Source organism: Hoplias malabaricus, chromosome 1, assembly GCF_029633855.1.
Source record: "Hoplias malabaricus isolate fHopMal1 chromosome 1, fHopMal1.hap1, whole genome shotgun sequence".
NCBI classification, from domain to species: Eukaryota; Metazoa; Chordata; class Actinopteri; order Characiformes; family Erythrinidae; genus Hoplias; species Hoplias malabaricus.
The window spans coordinates 30,640,057-30,667,898 of record NC_089800.1 but is presented as its reverse complement, the minus strand read 5'-3'; the positions used below and the strand labels follow the sequence as shown (position 1 = coordinate 30,667,898).

The window sequence follows — 27,842 nt, the reverse complement described above, 5'->3', positions numbered from 1 at the left end:
TGAGAGCTAACTGTAAAATAAACAGACCATTGAGTGCCAGTGTTTCATATCACTGTTGGGACTTCATTTTCAAATGCAGCAACAAGGCCTTCAGCTACACTCTTAGCTACAAGGGTTCTCTACAATGCTAACAATAGTGGGAAACCTTTTGGTTTACCTAGAACCATTTTAAGCCCTCTTTTAGGTTTAAGTTTTTTTTAATATGCTACAGGTTTTTCAGAAGAGCCATTTAAGCATTAATATGGTTATCATCTGTACAACCACTTTCTTTACTAAAGAACCCTTGGTCCTGTATAGTACTGAAAATGGGTTCTCGTAACAGTAGAGGAACACTCTTGGTGCAATATAGTATTTTTATAAGCTTTTTATTTTAGGTTTAGCATCATTTCAAGAACTGTATACAGTAAGTTTATTTTCACAGAGAAGAAGGTTTTAAGAATTTTAATGGTTCAGTATATAACAATTTCCTTTACCGAAAAACACTGAAAAAGGGTTCCTGTTTTCAAACACTTGTTAGGATTTTAGGTTTAGGGTTTTTTAAAGGGCAATTTAGAACAGGTTCATCTTTGCAGAGGAGAACATTTAGCTAAGCATTCATATGGTTCTTGGTATGAACGTTGTTGCTACTGATTTTTAGGTTCTGTTTTAGGTTTAGGGTGGTTTGAAGAACTGTATACCGTTTGGTGAAGGAACCCATTGCTACATAGAAATAACACCATTGTTTCTTTGTTCCTTGTTTTGTGTTTATGACATTTTTAAGAATTATATGCAATAGGTTCTCAGTCAAGAGTGAAGAATTTAAGCATTCATATGGTTCTTTGCATGTACATGGTTCTCTATAGCCTTTTGCTTTTAATGAAGTGTTGGAGGATATAAACACTTAAAATTTCTTTTTGCAAAAAAAAAAAAAAACTAATTGTGTAACAGTAAAGAAATTATTTCAGTGCTATAGAGAACAAATTTTGGCCTTTCAGGTTTAGGGTCTCTTAATTCTCTGATTAAAAACCTGTAAACAACACGTTTTTAATCAGAGAATAAATGTTTTAGCCGTAAGCAGGTAGGATACATTTGTTATATAAGGTGCGATTCACATTAGGTGAAAAATCTGATTTGTATGTGATTCCTGAATGATACGGTTTTGGTTCCATGGAGCGGGTGTTAATCATGGGGTTGGCCATATTTAAAATAGGTTATGATATATCTGATATGTCAGGCTGCTATTTGTCAGTAATGTGAAGAAGAATTGCTGGAGAATTTATTGCTCCTTTTACTTTTGCTAATAAAAGAGGACACATGCTCCTTCTTCTCCACAGTGGAACACAGTTCTGTTTCTTAATGAAATGTCTGTGACCTGCTTTGGTCAAAACCCCACAAGGGTCACAACAGCATTCTCCCCCTGTCCAAATAGCTCTGTTCAGAACGCCTGCTTTCAGCGCCTGCCCCTTTTGAATGATAATGAGCCGCTCGCTGTTCACCCCAAACCAGAGCGCACAGCAGTGTGGAGCAAGGAGGAGCAGCTCTGGTTTTCAGTCGTTTTTGCTAGGTTCTCTTTCTTCTCCGTTCTTGTTTTCTCCATTTTTACTCAGTGCTGTCCTTTCTCCGTGCTCGTTGTCTGTTTTGCTTCGTTTAACTTTCTTTGCACTCTCGCATAAATGCAGGTCCAGTGCTGTGATTGGGCAGACTCAGATGAGGGGGTGGGGCAATTCTAAAGCCTCTGCACTTGACATCAGAAGCGGAGCAGAATCAGAACGGCTAGTTTTGTCCCATGTTTTCTGACTTACCCAATGTTTACACTAGCAGGTGTACGTAGAAATTCTCAACATGATTTGTTAAATATCGCTTGTCACTGAATCCTGGCTACTGATTGCATTCTTCTTCAGATAGGAAATGACTGGACTCTTGTCGCATTGTTGCCTGCTAGTGTGAACACATTTTCACACTTAGGCTGATCTTGCTCCAGATTCACACTTTGATGTGAACATGCACTGCACAAGTGTTTATTTTTTTATTTTTTTGAAATATGTTTTCTATAAAGATATAAAGAAATCACAGCTGATATTGCACACAATTTGATACAGAAATTAATGTTTCACTCTTAAATGTCCTGCCATATGTTTAAATTCTATCAAAATATTGGACATTTATTTAGAGAATGGTATATTTAGGGCAGTGTTGGTGTTGCTGTCACACAGATCCAGGGACCTATGATTGTGTTCAAATCCCACCTCAGGTCACTGTCTGTGAAGACTGTGGTATGTTCTCCCTGTGTCTGTGTGGGTTTCTTTCAGGAGCGCTGGTGGGATTTACTGTGTTAAATTGGCCAAAGGTGTGAATGTGTGAAATTAGCCACAGGTGTATAGTTGTCCACAGGTAAGAGAGAGTGAGTGTGTGAAATTTTTAATAGCTGAGTTACATGGTGATTGTGAGAAATTGGCCACAAGAATGTGTGTGACAGTGTGTGTATGTAAGCTGTATGTGTGTTGGTGGGTGGCTTATACTGCGTAGGCTCTGCGACCACTGCAACACTATAAGATGAAACACTTACAGAAAAATTAATGAATAAATGAATTATATTTTGAACTATGTATTGTGCTGCACAGTTAGCCAAGCCTACTTAAAATGCTGCATTCATATCTTAAAATGACTTGATATTTACAGTAATATAAAATGCAACAGTGTAATATTTTCCTGCTGTAACAGCTCTTCTGAGAGAGCTGTACACTAGATGTTAGAACATTGCTGCAAGGATTTGATAGCACTGAGCCATGAGAGCTTCAGTGCGGTCAGTTGGATAATAAATATCTCTCCAGCACACCTAGTTACTGGATGGAGCTCCATTACTCCAAAGAACACAGTTCCACTGTTCCACAGCCCTGTGCTGAATTACTTATTTATTTCTGAAACCTTCCTACACTCAGTGCTCTTAAACAATGTAATTTCTCTTTTGTTATGCCAAGATATTCTCAGCATTGACCACAGTAAAGTGTTGCATATCATTTTCAGTCCATGTTTTACACCTTTTTTTTTTATTTTTATAAATATACAAAAGTTATATTGCACAAAAAAGGCTGGAGTTTAAGAAAAAACCTTTGGCCTCAATTCCAATAGCCTCTTTCTCTCTCTTTTTTTAGCAGCTTTATTTTCATGAGTGCGGATTCAGAAATATCGATTCAGCCCAGAAATGGCTGTAGGAAAGTGATTAGCGCTGGTTTGAGGTGCTTCCAGTTGTAAGCAGGGATTTCTGGAGAGCAAAAGAGTTTGCCTCAATGCTTTTCTTCCTACTACATTCACACATAAATACTGTAAGCAACAGACACTGCACATCTGTACATGTATTGAAAATGTTTTTGTATACAGTATTTTATAATTTATGCAAATGTTTGGTGTATTGGTGTTTATTAGAGGATAAGTAAAGTGCAGATTTTAGATCTACAAAGGTTTTTTTTGTTATTATTATTAAAGCATACGTCTTCACCAGTGTTGTGTAAATTTTTAAAGCCCCCTCCAGTGAAATTCCTGTGTTTAGCCTTATTAACTTTTGGTGTTTCTGTGATAGTGTGTGTAGTGCTGTTGATGCTAGAAGACGTATCATGAGTGAATAAATGATCAGAGCTATGGCTGAGTATTTCTGCTTTGATGTGCAAACACACAGATTCATACACCCATAGTTTCATATCTCGTACACCTAGGGAACCAATCCCATCAAGCGTTGGAAGGGTGGGTGGAGACAGAGGTGGGCACTAATTGTATATTTATAGATCTGTGCGTAATGAATGAAGGTGTACAGTTACATCAGAGGGTCTTTTCACTCATGCCTTATTTGATCCAGACCTCCAGACTTTCAGTTTTGTCTGAACCAGAGTAGTAGCTGTGAAAGGTGCCTTGGACTACAGTCAGGCATACGGACCAAATTTGGTCTGACCTAAAGAGGTGGTTTCTGTCTGGATAAAACTGAACCTGGTTTTGGTATTTGTGAAAATACTTTTTCAGTAGGTTTGGACTTTCGGACCTATTACAGAAAGTGAGGGCAGCATAAGTGACAGCGATAAATGTGACAAGGTGAATTACTCACTGCTCTCAGCGTCGAAGCAAGACAGCCCCCTGTAGGAGGGACTGTGACTCCATCGGCTGCTGATTCGCTAAATAAAGGTGACGACCATCGAGAAGTGCTTTTTCTGTTTCGATGCAGTGGAAAATCTGCCCCTCGCTCCGGGTGAGTCGGAGCTGCGCATTTGTCTCAAACCATTGCCATAAAAGTGTAACCTCAAAAATATGGAACAAAGCGTGTTCCGTATCGGTTCAAAACAGAACGCATCTTTTAATGTCTAAATACGGCACGATTCCGTATTTTACGGGATGGTTGGCAAATCTGGCATGTGAGAATGGAGTGGGAAATGTTCCGGAGTTTCTCCTGCATGCACTGCACAGGCTCACAAAACAAATAAAACAATACAGTATCGTTATTTTATACACTACTAGAGTGCCCATCTAATAAAGTGTAGGGAGGTGTGGTTTTTGGATTATCTTACAATACAGGGACAGTCCCTCAGTAATTGTTGCTGACCTCAGTGTTGTCCACTGTTTACTGGAGTGTTTTACAAAAGGTCTAAAGTCATCTGTATTTTAACTGTATGTTCTGTTCTGTTTCTCTGTTATGTCGATTAATTTATTTCAGAACAGTGATTTAATTTTATTTATGTTTTATTATTTTAGGCTATATATACTATTTTGTTTATATTCCAATTCCTTCCTAATCTTGCTTAAGGTTTGTTAAAAGTTCATTGTTCTTTAAAGGTGTGTAATTGCATTATTATGCTTATATATTGTTGTTATATCAGTGGCATAAAATGGATGTAAAATGACAATGTTGTTTATTGCAATTATATCTGGGACAATATATTGACAACAAAATGAAAAAATATGATAGGTCTTTAGGTGGAATGGATAATGTGAGTACGGGACTGATTAAGTAGGCTTAGCGTTGCGTATGTGAGCACTGTATTTGTTTGTTGTGTCTAAAGTTATAAACTTCATCTGAACCACAAATAAGTAGCAACAGTAAATGGTAGAAATGAGTTGGTTTATTCAGACTCGCTGCACTCTACAAACCAATCCATGTCAATTACGGGGAGATGCAACTCCTGTAAGTGATGATGTCAGGAGGAGATAATTCTCACAGTGTGAAACCAAAACCAAATGTAACAAAACACAAATCTTTGTTCAGGCCTTGGGCATTAAGGCGCAATTTTATACTGCTTATAAATTCTACATCTGTAATTCTGAAGTTCTAAAAATTGTTCTAAAAATTAATATTGGATGTTTTCCTCAAATCGTTTGGCTCTAGTCCTTTTCCACAGCTTCCTCTGGCCTAGTCCTGAGGAGCTGTTGGCAGTGTATGAATATATATGGTAAACACTCTGGCTTTATAAACCTCATTGTGAACTTTTTGACCCAAACTGTGGCCTCTGGCGGCCAGCACTCGTTCTTCATTTTCCTCCTCAGCCACGATGCAGTGTCCCTGCTCCTGCAGACAGACGTCCCTCTTCACACGACCTCCAGCCTCATCCCGCGCTGCAGAGAGGGGTATTTTTAGAGCTGAAACTCAAACACTAGATAACACTTCCTGCAGAGAGATGGGCTCTGGTTTCACGTCCCTCAGACCTCTCCATCTCCATCTCAACTCCGTTTCTTCCTCCAGTATATTATATCTGAATTGAGCACAATTTGCCTTGTGTTTTTACATTGTTTTATTTCAGAGTTGGGTAAGTTTAAAGAAAGAAGAGCTTGATTGAATTGCCTGCTCAAACAGTGGCTTATTTTTCAGTGCCTGTGGAGTAAATCCATGTAAAACAGTTTTTTTTAACAGGAAATTGCACAGAAGCAACAACTTCCAAAGATCAGTCTTAAAATAGACATAATATGGGAAAAAAAAAATCTTTGGTTCAGTGCATGTGCACATTAAGATGTTCATCTGGTTTCTGTAACCCCTTTGTTAATGTTGCAACAGTTATCCCCTGGAAATTAATCTCTCCACAGCTTCTCAGCTACAGCGCCTGCTTCTTGCTCTACTTATGGCTTTTTTTGCAACATTAACACAAATATTTATAAAATGCCCCTAGTGGTTGGGTGCATGGAGTGCTCCTCCAATGCAGCAGTTCTTAAATGCTGTTTTCGAGTTTGTATTTCTGTTTTCATGTGTTTGTGTTTGTATTTGCGTTCTCGCTTAATGCAGTAGTGTTCTCAGTTTTGTTCACTTAGTAAATGTTGTTGTGATATGACACTGTTGGCCACCGTACTTCAGAGGTGAAACTTATGAATATTAAAATGGCAGGGGGAAAGTTGCGTGCTCTTGTTTTTATGATAAGATTTGGCCAAATGTAGCAAGTCTACGCACTGGTCCTTCTTTTTCAGGACGGTCAGAGATTGTTGTGTGGCCCCCTTGTGGTCCACAGCCCAATGCTTGTGATACCTTTCTTTAGAGAATGACTGTTTCAATCTGTTTCTCTGTTGTAGACGTTCTGGGGAGTGCTGAATGTTTTCTCTTGGCATACGACTCTCAACTGCTTGAGGAATGTATTATGCGGCACTGCAGAATCATCAAGAGTGGGTGCTGAGGATGGGACCAGCTACTGAACCACATCTCAGATCCCGGAGCTAGGACCACAGATTGGAGGAGGAGCGAGAGCAAGCGAAAATTTGGAGACATGCTTGTTTAAACTTGGATTTTGAGAGGAATGTGAAACCTGGGACAACATTTGGAGTCTCCTCTTTGAGTTGGATCTTTTGTTTGAAGTCCTTATACGATAAAAGCAACTGCTTTTACTGGTAACTCCACACTTTTAGGCATAATCTGAAGAAACCCTGCTGTTTTTGCTCTGTTTTCCTCACCTCCTTCCCACCTCCTCCCCCTTACCCCCCTATAGCTCATCGTTTTGGTGGCTCTGTGGTTTTTATGGCAGTGGAGTAACCGTGGAGAGGCCGGGGTATCACAAGCTTATGGATTTTGATAAGAGAGGTGGAGGAGGGGGGAAAGGGGAGGTGGAGGAAGGAAAGAGGATGTCTAAGACTGGAAGCAGGACAGGTCATGGGGGCCGGACCGCCACTACCAACTCAGGGGTCCTCATGGTGGGCCCCAACTTCCGAGTGGGTAAGAAGATCGGTTGCGGGAACTTCGGCGAGCTTCGGCTCGGCAAGAACCTCTACACTAATGAATACGTGGCCATAAAACTGGTAAGAGATTTGTTTTTGGTGTATTATTTCAACAGTTCTCATTTGTTAGGGTTGCCTGACATAGATTTATAACCTCACAAAGTGATCCCACTCTTGAAGGAAGAATTTTTAGGATGGTAGGGCTTTTATTTATTTTTACCTCTCTTTTTTTCTTTTAGTGAGAGCATGCTTTAAAGTGTAAGTCTCTGGAATTACACTTTAAAGAAGCGCTGGACCTTCTTTTATCTGAGAGCGCAAAGACAGGGTTAAACACAGCCAAATTTTGAGCAAATGAGTATCAAAATTTAAACATGAATACCTTTCCAAATAACACAAATCTGACTATTCAGGCCGAGCCCTAAGTGGGAGATTTGTCTGCTTTTAAAAATACTTTAGGGAGCTATGAAAATGTAATGTGTGGAGGTTTTCAAGACCAGAGTAGGGCTGTGCCATATGGTATTGTTCGCAATAATATAATTATATAAATATAGCATCATTTTTAAAAAGAAAAAAAATCAATATCTTGATATTATATTTTGATTTGTTTACGTAATGACGTCATGTAGTTAACAATAATACAGCATACATCCTTTACATGAGTCATTTAGCCACAGTGAAGTATGGTGGAGGTGATTTGGTTATAAAATATCAGATATCATAGTACAATAAACCACGATATTATGTTAGATATGAAAGAAGCCATTAATATTAATATATATTTAATATAACGTTGATTTTTTTTGCAATAGTCTGTTTTTGAAATGAATACAAGTATTATTATTATTTTTTTTTTTTTTAAGTGTTTTGCCATATCACCAAGAATATCGTTATCAACAAAATACCCTGAAGTATTATGATATTATTTTAGGGCCATATCGCCCACCCCTAGACCAGAGGATCTATAAATACTGAATGTGTCCTGGCTACAAGTTTAAGCTGACAGTTATCATTTATTTTATTTTTTTAAATCACAAAATACTAAGATGTTAGGACTGTGCTAGAACAGGTTGCGTTTACTGTTTGCCCATCAGCTGTTATCATGCCTCTTCAGTTTTCATGCCTGTATTAATTGTTTTGTTTAGTTAATTTATTAATTAATTGTCTATAAGCACTTATCGAGTTCAGGGTTGCGGTGGGTCTGGAGCATAGCCGGAATCACTAGGCGCACGGTGGGAACACACCTTGTAGGGGGTGCCAGTCCCCTTCATACACTGCGGGGCTAATACCCACAGCCCCTGTGACAAAGAGACTACCTGCAGGGCCACCTGTTTTGTTTTAATGTTTTCTAATAAGTGAATTTGTTTTTGTGTGAACAGGAGCAGCTTAAATCAAGGGCACCGCAGCTCCATCTGGAGTACAGGTTCTACAAGCAGCTGGGAAATTCAGGTGTGTTGTGATTTCTGCTTATGTAATGTTGCACTGATGCTATTTTCCCTCCTTATGTTCTTCTTTCTGTCTGTCCTCTGGTAACACTTGTTTTATACATGTCTGGCATCACCAGGGGAATTGCCTGACTTGATGTGGTGTAAATCTCTAAAGTTATTTACCTGCTAATATTCGTTCTTTCTGCAACACTCAGTCGGAGCATATCCTGGTGATTCCTGAGCAAAATTTATGGTGCTTGACATGCACTCTTCCATCTCAAAATAATACCACGGTATTACCGTGGGGAGGTGGTGCTTTGTCAGGCTGCACTAAGCCTTGTATCCGTGAGCACAGAGTGAACGCATCCTGACAGTGCACACTGTCCTTCCCGTGTGCTGACGATAAAAACCCATTTATGAGAGAGCAAATTTCAGCAACTGGGACAGAGGGACAGAAAAGTTTGAAAATAAGCTAAATAAACACAGAAACACAGCTGGCGCTAATGGGCTCTTGTGGTTTAACACACCACAGCAGATTTGTCTGTGAACTGAGGCTCAAAACACACATATTTAGAGGATAAGGCCATATACCTGTGAGCACCAAGTTGATTGAAGGATTTTCTGAGAATTTTGTGTTTACAGCTCTCTCTCTCTCTCTCTCTCTCCCTCTCTCTCTCTCTCAACCCAAAAGCAGCACTAAACTTACAGCTGCGGTGGGCTACTGGGCTTGTTTTCTCCACCTGTTTTCAGACCGTGACATCAGCAGTCATTGGGCTCTCTTGAATGCACATGAATATTTTAGCCACACACAACATAAATACCGCCTTCATTTTGATATGCCGTTCACATTTTTAAATACAGCGGTATACAGTATTAGCATTATACCACCCAACCCTATTAAATTAATAAATAATTAATTTGTAAGTTAGTAATTAAGTATATAAGTATATGAATAATTAAATCAAGGAAGTGAAACCTTGCGTTTGCTTGAGAATATTACACACCCCCAGTTCTTGGTGCAAAATATATATATAACCTCATCCTCAGCCATTGCACGTTCCACATTGCCATGCACCCTGATCCGCATGAGATTTGATGTGTGGGAGTTGTTTACACGTGTGCCTCGTTCTGATAGAGGAAACTTTTTATATTAAGTTTGAGACATGCTCTGCTTGTTTTTATAAGGCTTATATTTTCAAAATCCTGTAGTGTGTGTTTAGCAACAGTGTGTCTGTCTGTGGATACCGGGCAATAAGTGATACTGCTATACACTTCATGGTCAAATGTTTGTGGATATGTCTAAAAATTACATAGTTTTAATTGGTAGTTTGTTCCTCTTTGCTGCAATGACAGCCTGTACACTTTTGGAATGGCTTTACACTAGTTATTATAGCATTTGGCTATGAGGAATTGATGGCATTCATCCTAGTAAACATTAATTAGATCAGGTGCTGATGTTTGGATCTGGTTCAGCACAACTCCTACTTGTCTGAAAGGTATCAGAAGAACTGACAGTGATGTGACTAGAAGCTCCAGCAACACCACTGTGGCTGATACACTCATAACTCCGTCACACTCACCACTGTTTCTGTGGTCTGGCACACACCTCTTATGGTTAATATATATTTTTTTCATAAATGTGAAATACATTTTTTGGCTCAGTATTTTTTTGGGCTTCATTTTTCATAGGAATACCAGAGCAGTTTTATGTTTTAGCCTCTCAGCTGTGAGGTCCAAGTGTGTGACACAGTCAGCAAGTTTTCTTCGGTTGCTTGTGTGTGAGAAAGAGAAGTGTGAGAGCCACTTTGTCTGCAGAGCTCTGAGACACTTTTAACCCTTTTCCACCAACAAATGTAATTTACAACTGTATGGTGCTTTACATTAATTGGTTCCCAAACCAGAAAAGTTCCCAGGTGGAACCAAAGAATAGTCGTCTCTTCAGGGTGAACCATGAGGGCGCTAAGAGCTCAGAGTCTCAAATGAAGCGTCATGGCACAGTGGAGCTGGATGGGTCATTTACAGCATGTTATATCCTCCTCGATGAAGTTGTGGGTAAAAGACCAGAGAACTAGATGGGGCTGTGGATCTTTTTGTTTTGAAATGGGAGAATAGAAAACAGGATATGACATGTTATCTGATTTCTGATCTGGAAAGAAATCCAGGAATTGCAAACAGGAAAAATGCTCCTTTTCAGAAACTCTTTTGTTTTTTTTATTATTATTATTATTTATTTTATTATTATTTTTTTTAAAGCCGTTTTCACTCGGTTTTCCTTTTCTCTGTTTTTACTCAGTGCTCTAATTTCTCCACACTTGTCTCTTTTGCAGCATTTAATCTCTTTTTTGTGTTTTCACGTAAACCCGGTCCAGCTCTGTGATTGGAAAGTCTCAGAGGAGGGGGCGGGGCAATTCTAAAGTCTCTGCACTTAGCATGTGTTCTATGTACTAAACCCTGTGCACTTTAACTTTTGTGTATGTGTGTGTTCACAGAGGGCGTTCCTCAGGTGTACTACTTCGGTCCATGTGGTAAATATAATGCCATGGTTCTGGAGCTGTTGGGCCCCAGCCTGGAGGATTTGTTCGACCTGTGTGACAGAACCTTCTCCCTCAAAACCGTCCTCATGATTGCCATCCAGCTGGTGAGACCACAACTCAGTCATGGGGGGGGGGTGACGACACCAGAATGGGACAAAGGCATAGCAAAGCCATTTGAGCTACGGCTGGATTGATATGCACATTATTGGGTGAATGTGATAACTCAGAGTTGCAGGGATTTTCACCAGTCTGGGTGAGGAGCTTTGTGATCCGGGAGGAGCGGTGGTGTAGAGCTCTTTCCCTGAAATGGATCAAGCAGAAGATTTAAAAAAGATAAACTTGGATGTTTAAACACTAGTCAACAATCTGACAAAATGCTCTGTTTACATGTGATGAAGGTTTCCCACCCTCCTCCAAAAATGACATAGTGCAGTTTCTGCAGTGCTGAGCCCAATGTAGCAACAACAGAGGCTCTGTTCTCCTTGTTACAGCTCAGTGAAGCATCACAATGATTTTGGAGCTGCAATTTTAAGGTAAAAATACAGCCAAGTGTTCCTTTTAAAGCTGGAGTCACAAAGGGCAACTGTGACTGCAGGTTTTCTTTCTAACAAAATAGAAGCACACACTAACAGATTAGAGAGGAGACTAGTTGATTAAGCAAGTAGAATGGGGTGTGCTCTGCTAAACTGGAATGAAAACCAGCAGCCACACCACCCCATATGTGGATAAGATTGGTTTAAAGTATAACAGTGGATTCAAATATACACAATATAAACAAAATATAAAAACATTTATTTCACTAGCATACAGTAAAGTTATACAGTCAACCAACACCCTACAGCAGAGGTAATTCATTAAGGTCCAGTTAGAGAAAAGTTTCTCGAGCCAAGATCTGGAACATCATGCATAACCTGCATTATGATCAGTGCCATATCCTGAATATTGAAGTAGCCTTGTAAATATAGTAACATTGTATGTAGTTAACGGAATTTCAAATCAAAGTACCCTTTCAATTACAATTCAATATATATTTCAATTATATTTCAACAAGATTTATAAATATATAAATAAAAAATACTACAAGTAAAATGTCCTTTTTTCATATCAAGTAAAATTGACATATAAAGCTTGACTTGTAGCTAGTGTTGACTGCTTTACATAACTGATTTATGGTTCTTATTGCTGGAGTGTGGGACTTTATCCATTAACAACAAGCTGATTGGCTCTTTATGCTGAAGGGTGGGACTTTATCTGTTAACAGCAAGCTGTTCCCTTATTTTTCCCTTAGTTTCTGGTTTAACCTCACACAACACGGTTGTCCTGAAAGTGTCCCAAAAGAGCTTTTATCACATCGTTTGGGCTATTTTTACTGGTCCCAGAACAGCGGTGTCTGGAGCCCTGCCCTGTGTGTGTCACTCATTGGAGTCACAGCGCTCATCATAATGCACAGATCTGATTAGCGGAGTAGCCTCACGTGTGATATGCAGAAACGCATGGGATTCGTCTGGTAATTACCTGGAGGACTAAACCTGAACCATAATGACTAGAAGAGTCACACCACTTAAAACAAACACTTTGTTAAAAATTAAACAGCTCTTAATAGTTAATAAATTACAGGGCCAGGACTCGATAGGACAGCATCTGGGTCCGGATTCATTCTGCTGGGTAAAAATTATATCCAGAATGGCCTGAAATTGGAGTTGTCTCTCTTTTAATTGAGGTGTAAACACAGACATCAATTAGTCGGATTGCTACTAGAATATCAGGCTGCGTGTGAAAGTGGCCTATGTGGGCTGATGTGGTTTAGAAATCCAAATTATAGCAGGAGGATTGGTAAAACACATCTGATTTGTCATGAATGTATTATGTGAACTTTTTTTTCCTTCTTTCTCCAAACCCAAACAACTGAAATGCAGTGTCTTAAAGTGATTATAAGTAAGCCGCTTATATATTATAATCTTAAAGGGGAATTGAATGAGCTCTCACATTGCTGAATGCTTGAAATTACCACATTTAAACTACATTCTGTTTATCAAACCTTTTTTTTTTTTTTACCTTAATGTCATTCTGTTAAGCAAAATATGGAGTAGGACTTAATCACTTAATGACCAACATGACACTCTGAATTAAGTGTTCATCATGTTGCCATCCCCCCACCCCCCTTTCTTTCTCAGATCACGCGGATGGAGTATGTTCACACCCGGAGTTTGATCTACAGAGACGTGAAGCCAGAGAACTTTCTGGTGGGCCGGCCGGGCAGCAAGAGGCAGCACACCATCCACATAATTGACTTTGGCCTGGCCAAAGAGTACATCGACCCAGAGACCAAAAAACACATCCCCTACCGGGAACACAAGAGCCTGACTGGAACAGCGCGATACATGAGCATCAACACGCACCTGGGCAAAGGTACTATTCAGGACCCAGTGTTTCTCCTGTGTTTACAAAGCTCTGTGGTGTGGGATGTGGTGGATGCTTTTGCTGTTTTTTGTTTTCCTCCAAAGGAAATGCATGGTTGTTTTATTGCGTTGTGTTTAGATCTTTTTATATGGGTTTGATGTGTTTACAAATGTATTAGTGCCTTAGGACAACCAGTTGTGTCCTGCTCTGTAAAATGAATGACTTGATAACTGCAGGGGTACTACAGACGATTTGGGTTTACAGCCTTGCTCTCGGTAGGGGTCTGAGGGACCATAGGGTCAGTGCGGGGTCAGTACGTCAATCCAACATATGGAACCTACAGTAACCTTCTGTGAATGGAGAATGATCAGTGTGAAAACAGACCCCACGAGCTACACGTAGTTCACAGGAAACCAACTAACTTTGAGAAACTAGATAAATGGGAAAGTGTCATTGATAGTGATAGTGAGCTAAAGTGCATTTGCAGCTCTCCCACTGTAGAGATAATCTATAATAAATAAAGCTTCATTCTCATTCCTTGGGTATTTTGCTTAGTGATTTGTACACATTTGATTTTTTTTTTCTTTAATGGACAGGGTTCACATTACCATTGTTTTCCAATTTTTACATAATTTAAAGATGTTACACTGCATAAAAATACCATTATAATCAATAGACCAACAGAAATCATACAAACAGTATGAAATAAAATCTTTTTAAAGTTGTGTTTTTAACTTGTGGGTGTAATTTTAATCATTTTAATCAATTTAATCATTTTTTTAATAGTCATATTGGCTTTTGCAATAATGCTTTCACAGTAGATTTCTGTAACTTGTGAATGAGCCCTGTAAACATTCTGGGCTGTAACCAGTTACTGACCAGTCTCAGCTTTAAAGCAGTTTCCGCATGTTTTAAAAGATCAAGGTTTGATGTTTCAGTGAGTTTCCCTCTTTCCCACATAGTGCCCCCAGCCTCAGCAGAATGGAGGTGAATATACGTGAGCCCAGTTTGCTGCTTCTTTTTAAGCTACTGCTAATGCAATGCCACTCAGCATCTTAATGCGCCAGAGAAGAATGCACACTGCCAAGATCTATCACATCAGTCAACAGACATTACATAGTGCTAATTACACATGTCTCCAAATAACGAGTATTACCTGTAGGAGAACATAGTGAGCCCCAAAACATTTTCCATTCCACCATAAATGACACAGCACTGAAACACATGCCAATGTTTCTGAAACATTTAATGTGGAACGTAGCCCTAAGTATCACATCCATGATCCAAAGACATTTTTATATATTTTTTTCTTTCTAGATCTGCACAAATAGCAGAGAGTTGTAAGTCCGTGTTTGTGTGTATTCTAGGAAACACGAGTCATGTGTGTTTAATTCAGGAGTTTGGCATAATGTAGTGTATTATCCCCAATTGTGTAGTGTGTGTGTCTGACATTTTTCTAGTCTCCATTAAAAATGGCCAAAAAACAGCCGCGTACTGTCTCCAGGACTTAAAAGGACAACACTGGAAAATGTCCGAACTCATTTCTCCAGACTTTTTACGGAGTTGTCTTTTTACACAGCCACAGATGGCTGAGGTATCACCGGGATTTGAACCTTCGACCTCCTGATGATGGGGCCAGTGCTTAGATAATGCATAGTTATTACAATGTCATCATTAAATAGTTAATTTAACTTAAGTTAATTAAATTCACTTTTTGCCATTTTAATATGTACAAGACATTTTAAGGTTTCCTATGCTGTAATTTTAAAACCAAATGTGTGTACACAGTCAACATAATCCGATCTAAACTATAATCTATTGGAGAGCCCTCTGGAAGAAAGGGATCATTACCTTTTATTAATGCACATGTAAATATCGTCCAAGAATATTTGGATTTTGGCGATATCACCCAGCGCTCTCTTTCAGTGTCCTGTTGAACATGAAGTGAAAATTGTGATGAGACTTGGCTTGAAAATAGCACATTTTATTTTACCTTTTTTAAATATGAAAGAGATAGCATTTGAAGCTACATCGAGCCGCTATGAGTCTTTGCATACAGTCAGAAATAGAGTCTAGAGAAATAAGGTTTAAATGTATAAATGCTGAGAAATCACAGGTCTATTATTCCACCCACCCATTTATGTAAGGTTTGACCTGACTTTTATGGAAGCCTACTGCGTTCAGCCTACATATGTTCCCTGAAATGCCTCTTAATATGTTTGTTTTCTCTCCTCGTACAGAGCAGAGCAGGAGGGATGACCTGGAGGCTCTGGGCCACATGTTCATGTACTTCCTCCGAGGCAGTCTACCCTGGCAGGGCCTGAAGGTACGGTCTACAAGAGAGTGAGCTTTACTGCTGCTGCAGAAATGACCAGGAGTCACTTGAATAGAGCATCTAAAGTGATATTTTGGCAACGTTTACTTTCCCTTTAAAGGCACTGTATGTAATTCTGGAGAACAAATGTTGCTATTTGAACACATCAGAAAAACACACCCACCCCTCACTTCAGTGAAAATTGTGATGAGACTTGGCTTGAAAAGTGCAAATTTTCAAAACTACCCTCTAATTGTGCATTACCAAATATATGGTATTTGGCCTTCAGACCATACATGCCCTTGCCCACTGCTTGCCCCATCCTGTGCGTGAGCATGAATGTTGCTGATTGCCTGGTATTGTTTTGTGTTTCTTGGTCTGAGCCAGTTTCACGAACCAGGGTGAAGTACGAACACCAGACTCTATTATAGCGCACAAACAGACTGAAGAGCTAGCGAACTGTGAGGATGCATTTGCTGAATTTTCAGAAAGTATATTGGATTGATATGGTGTACAGCACCTTTAAAGCAGGAGGACTTAAGCTTTTCCATAGTGTGGTTGTTTTTTGGGGGTTCATAATATTATGTCACATTGGGCATATTTTAAAAGTTTTTTTTAAAGGAGCCATTAAGGTTGGGCAGTATAACGGTAATACTGTATACCACAGTATTTAAAAATGTGGACAGTATCTCAAAATGAGGGTGGTATTTACAGCGTTTGTGTGGGGTGTCAAATTTCTGTTCTGTGTCTTTAAAAGTCGCTAAAATGTTTATGTTCAAGACAGCCACAGGGAGGGGGCGCTGTGGGATCTCAATGTCACGGTCTAAAAACGGGTGGAGAAAAGCACAAGCCCAGTAGCCCTCCGCAGTTGTAAGTTTAGCGTGGAGTTTGGGTTAAAAGAGAAGCTGTAAACAATCATTATTCTCAGAAAATCCTTCACTTGACTTGCTCACAGGTATATGGCCTTATCCACCAAATGTGTTTGTGTTGAGCCTCAATTCGCTGAAAAATCTGCTGTGAAGTGCTAAACCACAAGTGCCTGTTAGGGCCAGCTGTGCTTCTGAACAGTGTAGAACCATCTTATGTTGCTTTTTATTTTTTAACGAAATTTGCTGAAATGCACAGATTGAAAAGTGAGAAACTGAAGCACAGTTTAAATTGAACATTGATGTTAATGTTGTATCTTGTGTTATAATGTTAAGCTACTGGTTTAGAGATAGATGTTGATGTTACTTGAATAAATTAGAGAGTTGTAAACTTGCATGTGTATTTTATTACTGTTTTTTGTTGGGGGCGATATGGTACAAGTGGAGCGCAGAAATTCCCCTTCGTCTGAGATGGGGAACGTTTGGGAACCACTGCCTTACTCAGTCCTTGCATCTGTGCTGAATATCAGTTGTGTTAGGGATGATTAATGGTCTAGACATGATTGAAAGTGTGGAGGGTCAAATGGGAGCATTGTCAGAAAATATTATGGAAGTCCTTACTTAAGGACTTGAGTATCTGCTGATTTTGGCTTTCACAGGGCGTCCTGGTTCCAGTCCCCTGCGGAAATAGAGGGTCACTCTATCAAACAGAAACCTCACTGTGGTATCACACTCAGACCATTGTATGTTCAGTTTATAAACTCCTGCCTTATAATAATGGCATAAATGGAATAAAGAGAGTAAGACCCAGAGTTTAAGGAACAGCACCTAAACTTTAAACTGATTTGCCTATTTTACGTGTAAATGAACATTTTAATGTCTTGTATGTGTTTAGCTTCAGATAAAATTGTGTGTGTGTGTGGGTAGTAGATGCTGTACTGCCCCATTCAGACTAGAAGGTGACAGGCAGCCAGTTATTTCCTGAGAGAGCATGTGATTTGGCGACAGAGCGACAAGCCACAAATCGATTTGAGATTTTCTTTACTTTATGCAAATGAATTACGAAGCGCAGATGTGATTAAAAACGAAATGACTACTACAGACAATTCCTCGGATCAGTCACACGGACAAGCCACACAAAGTCTGTACACATGCGCCATCGTGAATTGCCCTGAGCGCGCACACAACACAAAACTGTGGGGCGTCAGCAGTGGCTTCTTGCCCCTTGTGTGAGTGTAGGGCTACACAGGTATCTCTTTAGAATAACTTCTTGAAGAGCTAAAAAGATGATGCTTGATTTAAAAGTCTCTGATATTTTAAAACATTTACACTAAAGTGCTGTACAGTGAACAGGAAATTTCTAGATAAAACAGACTACAAAAAAAAGGCCTGCTCTGTGCTTAATTGTAACAGGGAATCCCTCAAGATGAACAGTGTTACAAGCAGTTTTCTGAAGCTCTTTGCTGATGAGATGAAAGCTGTGCTGTCTGAACCTCCCCTCAGTGGTGTTTTCTTCACTTTGTGGCTGTATGATCTTTCTTATCTCTCTGAGCTTAATGTCACTGAGGTGTTGCGCCTGTATTTATTGATGCAGAAGCAGCAGAATAAGGCCTGGTTTCACTCTGAGGAAGCCTGACCTATTTAAAGGACCTGTTTATATGTGTTTTTCCATCTTTCGAGACTTTCCTTTCATCTCGTCAATTTTTGGTTATTAGCATTAAAGCTGGGTACGTGATGTCAGTTTAATGTCTGGATTCTAGCTGGAAATATAACGATCTTACTCCTCTTTTGTTCCCCCTGTTATCTCCTCTTTCTCTTTCTCCCTTACCTTATTCTCCAGGCTGACACGCTAAAAGAGCGCTATCAAAAGATAGGAGACACCAAAAGAGCGACACCCATTGAAGTGCTCTGCGAAAGCTTCCCAGGTTTGTTTTCAGTAATTCCTCAAGCAGAACAACAACCAGCAGTGAATTACAGGTCTGAAAACAATTTCTAAGTCTTGTTTAATTGTTCTTAAGGCTACATGACGATTACATAAGCCTTTCTTGACCACTGACACAGACCTACGTAACCCTCTATAAAGGCTTACTCCAGCAGTCTTCACTTGTTGTGACACTTTCAGAGGGCGAATTGTCTTGTATTATGATTATGTAGATGTTTTGTAGCGTACAGCGATGTGTTACTGTTTTCTGCGTGTGATTTTAACCTCTGCTCTCTCCTACAGAAGAAATGGCCACCTATTTGCGCTATGTGAGGAGACTGGACTTCTTTGAGAAACCGGATTACGATTATTTGCGCAAACTCTTCACAGACCTATTGGACAGGAACGGCTACGTGTTTGATTACGAGTACGACTGGGTCGGGAAACCTCTGGTAAGTCCCACAGGGAGCAGGATGCTATGCTGGGCCAGTGTGGTGATATGTGATCATTACTGTGGTAAACGTGAGCTTTTTTTGAATGACTGTTGGGTCAAGATAAAGCTTGAAACATGTTAAACACCATATTATCATTGATGTGTAAAAAGACACTCTGTTGGTGGTTAATTCATTAAATGGTTAAACTTATCAATAAATATGTGCTGAAGCCAGCACGCTTAATACTGATTGATGGAGAAGACAAGGTAAGGTCAGTATTTGGTGAGATCTGTGTCAAACCAAATCCACAAAGGGCAAGTGTGGGCGCAAGTTTTCCTTTCAACCAAGCAGAAGCCCTACACTTCTGAACGTCAAGATCTGTTGATTAGATCCATTGATTAAAGACAGGTTTAATGAGGTGTCACTTCTGCTTCGTTGGAAAGATTGCCTGCACCCCCACCGGCCCTCCGCCGATTTGGTTTGACCTAGGGTTGCAAAATTCCAGGAATTTTCAAATAAAATGGGAATATTCAAAGCTAAACGTGAGAAACTTACATATATTTGGCAAAAATATACTGAAGCGTAATCTTGGCTAAAATAATTAAATAATTAGATATGATACCAAAACAGTTGAATAGCAAAGCTGCTCCTCAGTCCCAGGCACATGGCACATTACACACTGAAGGGCTATTGAGACCACACCCCCCCCCTGCACTGTTAATTCCTCCATCACATGTACAGCATATGTCCCGATAATTTCTAGAAACTACTGAAGTTACTATTGAGTAGATTTCTAGAATGTACTCACCACTACTGAAAGCACACATTTGGACCAAAGGAATATCTAAAGTCAGGCAAGTTTTGCTAGCTACCTATATATATATATATATATATATATATATATATATATATATATATATATATATATATATATATATATATATATATATATATATATATATATTTTTTTTTTTTTTTTTTTTTTTTTTTTGCCTCAATGGAGTTATGTAACCAAGAAAGAATACTTTTTTTTTTTTTTAACATTTCTGTAACAGCTTTAGTGTTTTTACACTTTGTCATTTTATTTAACAGAATCATGCCATGTGCATCAACTATGACATCAAAGGTGTCAGTTATTATTTGTATTATGCCTTCATGCCCATAATCATTGATGATAATGTATGATATAGCTCCTGAAAATGATCCTACTAATTCCAGTAAATTCCCCAAAATTTCCATGGAAAGTTTACATTTTGGAATATTTCCAAAGTTCCAAACTCCATGGAGCTAAATTGTCCATGGTAAGTTACTGGCAATTTACTGGAAATTTTCCACCTGTTTACATCCCTACTTTGTCTACATGGAGGTGGGTTCACTATTTGGAAACCGTTGCCCTTTCTATCTGTGTGTTGTAACTGATTGTTAATGACTATTAATGTATTAACAATGTAATTGATAACTATTACTAAAGAGTTTAGTATTTATAAGAGATTTCTATTTATAAGCCTTTATAAGTGTAGTCTTGTTCTAAAGTGGTGCCGAGATTTTTCTGAACATTGTTCAACTTTCACAATGTGATATTTACGCCATGTTCACCCTGATTAGCTGAAACAGTAGTGATTATATGGAACCATTTGTTTCTGTGATGTTTTGTGTTCAGCCGACTCCAATAGGACCTATCCCCAGTGACACGCCGCTTCAGCCCAGCAGAGATAAAGCACAGCAGCAGACCAAAAACCAGGTAAACACCCAAATAGAAACATACACAAAAGTCATCAACCCTAGAGCAGACACACATCTAATAGGTGTTTGAACATTACATGGACATTTGAAAAAGGGATTTAATAAAATAAATTGGGAAACCATGATACCAAGATTCTGATAAAGCCAATGAAAAGGAAAACGGAGGATTATTCAGGTTGTTAGAATCCCTTAGTGGCTGATGTTGTCTGATTGTTGTTCAGTATTGTATTCCAGGACATTTAAAAAGAGATATTGGAAGTGTCCCAATTCTTGGCGTGTTTCATTAGTCTCCATCCCAAACATCATCCAACCTTATGAGAGGTTCACTAATTGGGGAAAAAAACAGCTTTTAGTCCCTCAGTTCTGTCACCTGAGTTTATCTCAAATTTCTCAGAGGTTAACTTTTTTTTAAATTGAGTCTTGAGTGGGGAAAAACAAAAGTCTGTGGGTGTTATCTCTCGTTCCATTGTTCAACGTTAGGGGGCAGAGTTGTGCAACTTGGATTTACTGATAACCTGTACCCTAAAGATTTACTTGGAATGTATAAAATTGGACAGTAATTAGTTGATAGTAAGTAATTCATTTTTATTTAAAGAGCACATTTAAAATCAACTGCCATTGTCTGAAGTGCTTTACAATAGAGACATGAATAAAAAAATAATAAAATGGCTTACAGCAGTATAAAGAAAGCAGAAACATTTGCAGGAAATATTAAATTAAAGTAAGGAAGGTAGAATAAGTTAAGCAGGGAATATATCCAGAAAAGCAACATATCGTCGCTGTCCAATTAAAAACATGTATCTCCATGTTTGTGGATGTTTAGTTTCCTACATCATTGGAACACAGCCGCTGTCCTTCACATTGTGTAAAAATTCATGATGAATGGACCAGTAGAAATGCTCCAGAATTACTTGAAATAAACTCTTTTTCCATTGACTTCCATTGAAAGTTAAGAAGATTTTTCCCGTCTCCTGTAAAGTTGGTATTGTGGGAGATACATGTTTTTGATTGGGCAGCAACCATATGTAGAATTTAAAAAATATATTTTGGTTTCTCTTTTTAGGAATGCTCTTGTTTTCCTATTTGAAGATCAGGTCTGGAACAATTAACTTATGAAAATAGCTTTGGCATAAATGGGAAATTCATTGATTTGCATGTAATTAAATGGTAGATGATTAAGATGTAAACCAAGATATTTTGAGACGTTTGAGAAATACTACACTGTAGAGAGTGGTGGAGGTGGTAAGGGTCTATATCATATCAGATTTCCTACTATTGCACTATCATCACCTTGACATAAAATAACCCAGATCTGCAGGTTCACTGGTAAATAAAGTGAATAAAATATATATTATTTTGTGTCATAGCCATGAAACACCTGGTTCCCTTCACCTCAGATGTACAGAAACAGTACTATTCCATGATTTATTTCATACCAACACAACCTAAATTCATTAGAAATTTCAGCAGTTGAATTCTGTAGAGATTTTGGTGGAGTTCCCCTTTAGGCCGTTAGAGTTGTAATGGAGATTTTGTTAAAGTTAATAGTGTATGTTGTTCGCTGTGGATCAGCCCAGTTTTTACCATCCAAACTAAGCTTAGGGAGCCTCTTCATCTCTGCATGTTGTGCTCTATCTCTATTTATCTATCTCTCTCTCTCTCCACGTGCACTTTTTCTGTTAGCTAGAGCAGTCTGCTTGTGCATGAGTAATGTTCCTCTTTAAAACTTTTTGTTGTTATTGTTTTTTTTTTTGTTTCTTTCCTTTTCATCCTCACCTCCCTCCGACTCCACATCTTTTAAACCTCTGACAAACCCTTCTTCTGACAACCCTCCTCCTCTTCCCTCCATCGCTGTATCGCACCAGTCGCCCGAGCCCAAAGGAAGTGAGTCCCAGCCGACTCCTGTCACCAACAGAGAGCTCCTGGGGTCGCACCTCACAGCTGATCGGCTGGGGGGCTCAGTCCAGGTATTGGGTGTGTGCGCTGTGCTGCATGGACTTGGCCTCTCTTGCGCTCAGTCTCTCGCTCTATCTCTCCCTCTCTCGTGCTCTCTCTCTGGTTATCTCAAACACACACATCATGGCTGTATCATTGAGCTGACAGTGTAAGTTCGTTGTCAGTATTAGTGACAGGGACCAGTTAATCATATTTAAATTTCAGGTTCATGAATATTCAGTTTGTTGTTTGAATGAATGGTTGAGGCTGATTTTAAAAACAACAGAAAGATAGTAGATATTATATCAGTTTATTATTGGAAATAACTGAGGGTTGGTAGGTGGATTGGCTGTATGACACAGGTGTGAGTGTGTGAAGATGTCCACAGGGGGTGGGTTGTGTGTGTGATTTCCTGGCTTGTGCCCAATGATTTCATGTAGGGCTGTGCCATATTGTATTGTGCGCAATAATACTGCAAAAAAAATGTTAAACAAAAAAATCATTATCGTGATATTCTGACTTCTTTACGTAATGTCATGCAGTTACACGTAATATGGCATACATTCATTACGTGAGTCATTTAGGCATAGAGACAGGTACGGTGGAAATTTGCTTTCAAAAATTTACTCCAAAAAATGAGTATATTCGAAACATTTTTATACAATGTAAGAATCTTGGTAAGTTACGGTTGTTTACAAAATAAGCAAATGTTTACACATTTTATTTGTTGTTTCTTCTGAGTGTTTGAAATTGTGAAATTGTTAGATTTGTACTAAAATAAAATGTAATTCATTCATTCATTCATTCAGTATCTGTAACCTTTATCCAGTTCAGGGTCGCGGTGGGTCCAGAGCCTACCTGGAATCATTGGGCGCAAGGCGGGAACGCACGCACACATTCACTCACACACACACACTCACACCTACGGACACTTTTGAGTCACCAATCCACCTTCCAATGTGTGTTTTTGGACTGTGGGAGGAAACCGGAGCACCCGGAGGAAACCCACAAGGACACAGAGATCACACCAAACATAATTTGTTATAATTAATATTAATATAACGTTTATTTTATTGAAATAGTGTGTTCTTGAAATGAATAAAAGTATTTTCAGTGTTTTTCATATTCCCAAGAATATTGTTATCGCCAAAATACCCTGAAATATCGTGATATTATTTCAGGGCCATATTGCCCACCCTTACTCTGGACCCATCTCGACACTGAGCATGATGCGCTTACAGAAAATGAATGAATGATCCACATTCTGACAGATCGCAGTACACTACAGAACATATAGGAGGTGCTCCAAAAACAGAAGCACAAATGTAACTGTAAGATAAAAATTGGTTAGATTAGATTTAATGTATTTATAACTAAAATCGACTCTCTCTCTCTCTCTCTTTCTTTTGCTCGTATACCTGTTTATTTTTCCTGTGGGCAGTCTTTCCTTTCTGCTCCTTTCTTCCTCACACACTGCATCACTGCATGCTTCCTAATGCAACATGAAGCCCACCCTGCTGTAACAAGCTGGAGACTCCACTGTAACTCCTACTGTCTGACCAGAGTTTAAATAAACACTTTATACCTTTCTGTTCTAGGAGTGGAATATTTTTTTTTTTACATGGTTGAGAAATTTGTTTATTTCTACAAGTCAAAATGTTGCATTAGATCCTGATTATTTTAGTGTTTAGTGTATTTTTAGTAGACTTATTATTATAATCTAAGATGTTTTTGTGATATGTTATTACTCTCTAAAGTCTTTATCAGTCTTTATTTCCCCCTGTTGCTAAAACAATATCCTTAACATGGTGTGAAGTTTTCCTAATGAATGGGCCAATAGAAAAGAAGCCTTTTTTCTTCTCCTGTAATAATAACATTTCAGAGTCATCTGCTCTTTTGGGATTTACGTTGTCCTCCTGAATGTTTCTTTATAAAACCACACCATGTCCTCTACTGCTTCTCAGGTAATGAGTTCAACCAACGGTGAGGTGAACACTGATGACCCCACAGCAGGTCACTCTAACGCCCCCATCACTGCCCCTCCTGAGGTGGAGGTCCCAGACGATACAAAGTAAGTACTCCCTCTTATATCACTCATTTATTGTAGTTCGGGGGGGGGGGTGCTCTCCTCTTTTAATGTGCTGTTATATAGAATGGGGTGCTTCTGGACTCGTGGTTAGATGTTCAGTGAATATGGAAATCAGAAAATCAGTCTCAAAGGGCTCCCGATTGGCCCAGCAGTCTCCTGTCCAGAGTTCGAGGGTGGGTAGGATGGTCCCTCCCCCTCTCCTTCACATCATATCTCCTTCCACCTCCACCCCACTGAGGTTCACTGATTTGGAGATGACAACAACTCAGGATAAAGTTATATATATATAACTTTATATATATAACTTATATATATGTGTATGTATATATATGTATATGTAGGCATGTACATGCTGTTTTGATGAGAGTCACTGTATATCCCTGTATATGTGGTGCAGTTCTTAAATGTGAGTGAGTGACTTAGTCAGGTCTATGAGGTGCTTCACCTCTTAAAAGGGACATATAATGCAAAACGTATTTATTGCATGCTTTTCCACTTGGGTCTCTACTGCTCCTAAAAACACTCCAAGCTCCAAGTCAGTTGAAAGATTTAGGTGTCAGGAATCATATGCTTCTACAAGCCGTTTTGATGGCTCCCTTATTGTGACAGGACATGAGGAAATATGCATAGAACCACCCAGGCACCACCCCTACCTGCGTAAACATGGGATGGGTGGGGCGTGGCCAGCAACAGCATATTTCCAAAAAAATTGACAGAGCCCTTAAGTGTGAGATGGTGAGATAAGAGAGTGATTTTGTGCAAAGAACTTCATGAACATGTTTTGTATAACACACAGACCTATGCTAACTTGTTATACTTGGTATAATATGTTTTAAATACCTCCTCTACTTCATAGTCGTCCATGTGAATTCATGCAGGTTTCAGAAGAGGACAAGTGACTAGTTATTCAATTCGGTCCAGTTTTATTTATACATCACTTCATTGTGAACAAACCTGAGTGAGAAAAGCGGGACGAAGCATCTCAGATTATCACTGTTACTTATGCCAACCACTAGGTCTACAGCCTTTATCTAACAGGAGTCTAATCACCTAATTCTCCACTAAATCAATAGGTTTTTAACCTAGACCTAAAAACTGAGACTGAAACCAAAGCGTGGAAGCTTGACAAGGAAGAAAGGAAAGTAGGAAAACTGTGTCTTAGCTTCTTATATTTGTGTCTGATTCCAGGTGCTGTTGCTTTTTCAAGAGGAGGAAGAGGAAAGCGCTCCAGAGACACAAGTGAAGACGATGAGACGCACAGAGAGACGTTAAGATGCTCAATTGACCCAGACACCAACAAAACAAATGAAAGTACAAAAGAAAAATAGACGGGAGAGAGTGCAGGCGCTTTCTTTTTGTGTGTGTGTGTGCGCACTCTCTGAACATTTTAAATGGCAGCACACACTCTCTCACACTCATTCTCTCTCTCTTTGCTCTCTCTCTCTTACATACACACACACACACACACACACACAGCCTCTGCTGCAATGTCTGAGAGGAAATGCACACTCCTCAGTCTTTTTAAAGACCAGTTCAGACAAGGGAAGTGTGTTTGTACAATGCGAGGAACCAGAGAATTCAACGTGTTTGTGTGTGTTTTGTGACCTGAGCGGAGACGGACCCTTGTTTTAGATCACAGTGAGGAAAGGTAACATTTATTGGACTTTAAGATTAAACTAAGAGATGTTAAAAAAAAAAAACACACACACACAGGGAGTGTGGCTGAGTGAGAGATGTGCTCCATGGTGTTGATTTTATGGGATCAAAAATCAGAAAAGACAAGGAAAACGTGTGACTGTGCTGACTGTGATGTGCCGAGTCAGGAATAGTGAAAAGCAGGAGGAAAGTCATGTCCAACAGAATCTTATGCTTATCTAAATTTGTCTGTCCTTTTAAGTTGTTTTTTTCCCTCTTTTTTTCTTATTTGTAATTTAAGATGGAGTGTTTTCTGGAGCTCGGCTCATTCCTCTGAGTTAGAATCGTTATATTCATGTCGTAGTGTGAACTCAAATGTTTTTTTTTTTCTTTATAATTTTTTTTTTTATTAAATATAAATACCTTTCTCCTCTTTCCCTTCTGTGGACGTGGATGATGTAGCGCAGTGGCTGGTCTCAGGTGCTGAGGAAGACGGAGAGAAACTTGCACTTTTTCAGGGGTGGGGGGGCAAAGAAAAAAAGCATAGGTGATATTAGGTTAAAATAAAAACAGATGTGGAATCATTTCTCCACAGGAACAAAGGTGATGCTCTCTGGGATTTGGAGGTGTTTACAGGAAGGACGATGCGTCCTGTGCTTTTATTTTTTTCTTTATTATTATTTTTTTTCCCCCCCCCCCCCCCCTTCCTTCACAATAGTTTAATTACCTGGGAAACATAGTTTGTGCCTTTCCAAGTCAAAAACATTTAACACTAATCTCTCTCTCTCTCTCTCTCTATTTATTTCTTTCTCTCTCCTCCACTCGCTTTGACACCCCCTCTCCCCTTTATTTTTGTCTGTCTCTCTTTGTTTGGCCTCCACTGTGCAGTCCTGGGCCATTTAAATGGAGTCAAGTTTGGCATTGACTTTTTTCACTGTTGTAAATGGCATCATAGTTAGCTTCACAGGAAATGATTATATGGGTTTATAAACATTTAACAGAAGTTGCCTATTGGAGTGTGGATGGATGATGATTTACCTATTAAATGTTGCTTTTTTTTTTCTTCTATGCCTCTATGAAACTTTTTTGTACTGCACACTTTAAAAACGGGCCATGCCTGTCTGAAAATATATTTTATTTCATTTCAACAGATTATAAAATGACAGGATTAAAATGCATTTAACTTGTCGGTGGCATTGAACACACACGCCCTAGTGATTTTGTATGATGGAAACATACATGGGAGCAGAACTGTTTAAAGGATGTGCGCCCACTCCTCTGGGTGAGAGGGAAGAGTGTCTCTGTCTCTCTCTCTCTCTCTCTCTTTTCACCCTGGCTTTGTATCTTTCTCAGATTTTGTAGAAATTCTGGGAACCTGGTGAGAGTCCTCTTTACAGC

At 39.1% G+C, this 27,842-nt stretch overlaps 1 protein-coding gene across 4 annotated transcripts in view; it reads left to right on the top strand.

The window, feature by feature from the left end:
* The window catches only part of csnk1g2a (casein kinase 1, gamma 2a), a 28,811-nt gene extending 969 nt beyond the window's left edge, over positions 1-27,842 (top strand). Inside the window, exons 2-13 of one of the 4 annotated variants that reach the window (XM_066662009.1) lie at positions 6,514-6,825; positions 6,924-7,230; positions 8,526-8,595; positions 11,063-11,211; positions 13,282-13,516; positions 15,748-15,833; positions 18,528-18,612; positions 18,912-19,060; positions 20,703-20,783; positions 22,651-22,752; positions 24,685-24,791; positions 25,998-27,841. In XM_066662009.1, the coding sequence (XP_066518106.1) occupies positions 6,997-7,230; positions 8,526-8,595; positions 11,063-11,211; positions 13,282-13,516; positions 15,748-15,833; positions 18,528-18,612; positions 18,912-19,060; positions 20,703-20,783; positions 22,651-22,752; positions 24,685-24,791; positions 25,998-26,052 (1,353 nt within the window). In that variant the 5' untranslated portion in view covers positions 6,514-6,825; positions 6,924-6,996 and the 3' untranslated portion in view covers positions 26,053-27,841. Of the gene's footprint in view, positions 1-6,513; positions 7,231-8,525; positions 8,596-11,062; positions 11,212-13,281; positions 13,517-15,747; positions 15,834-18,527; positions 18,613-18,911; positions 19,061-20,702; positions 20,784-22,650; positions 22,753-24,684; positions 24,792-25,997 lie in introns of all 4 variants that reach the window. The other 3 variants (XM_066662018.1, XM_066662033.1, XM_066662025.1) reach the window with 3 other exon arrangements.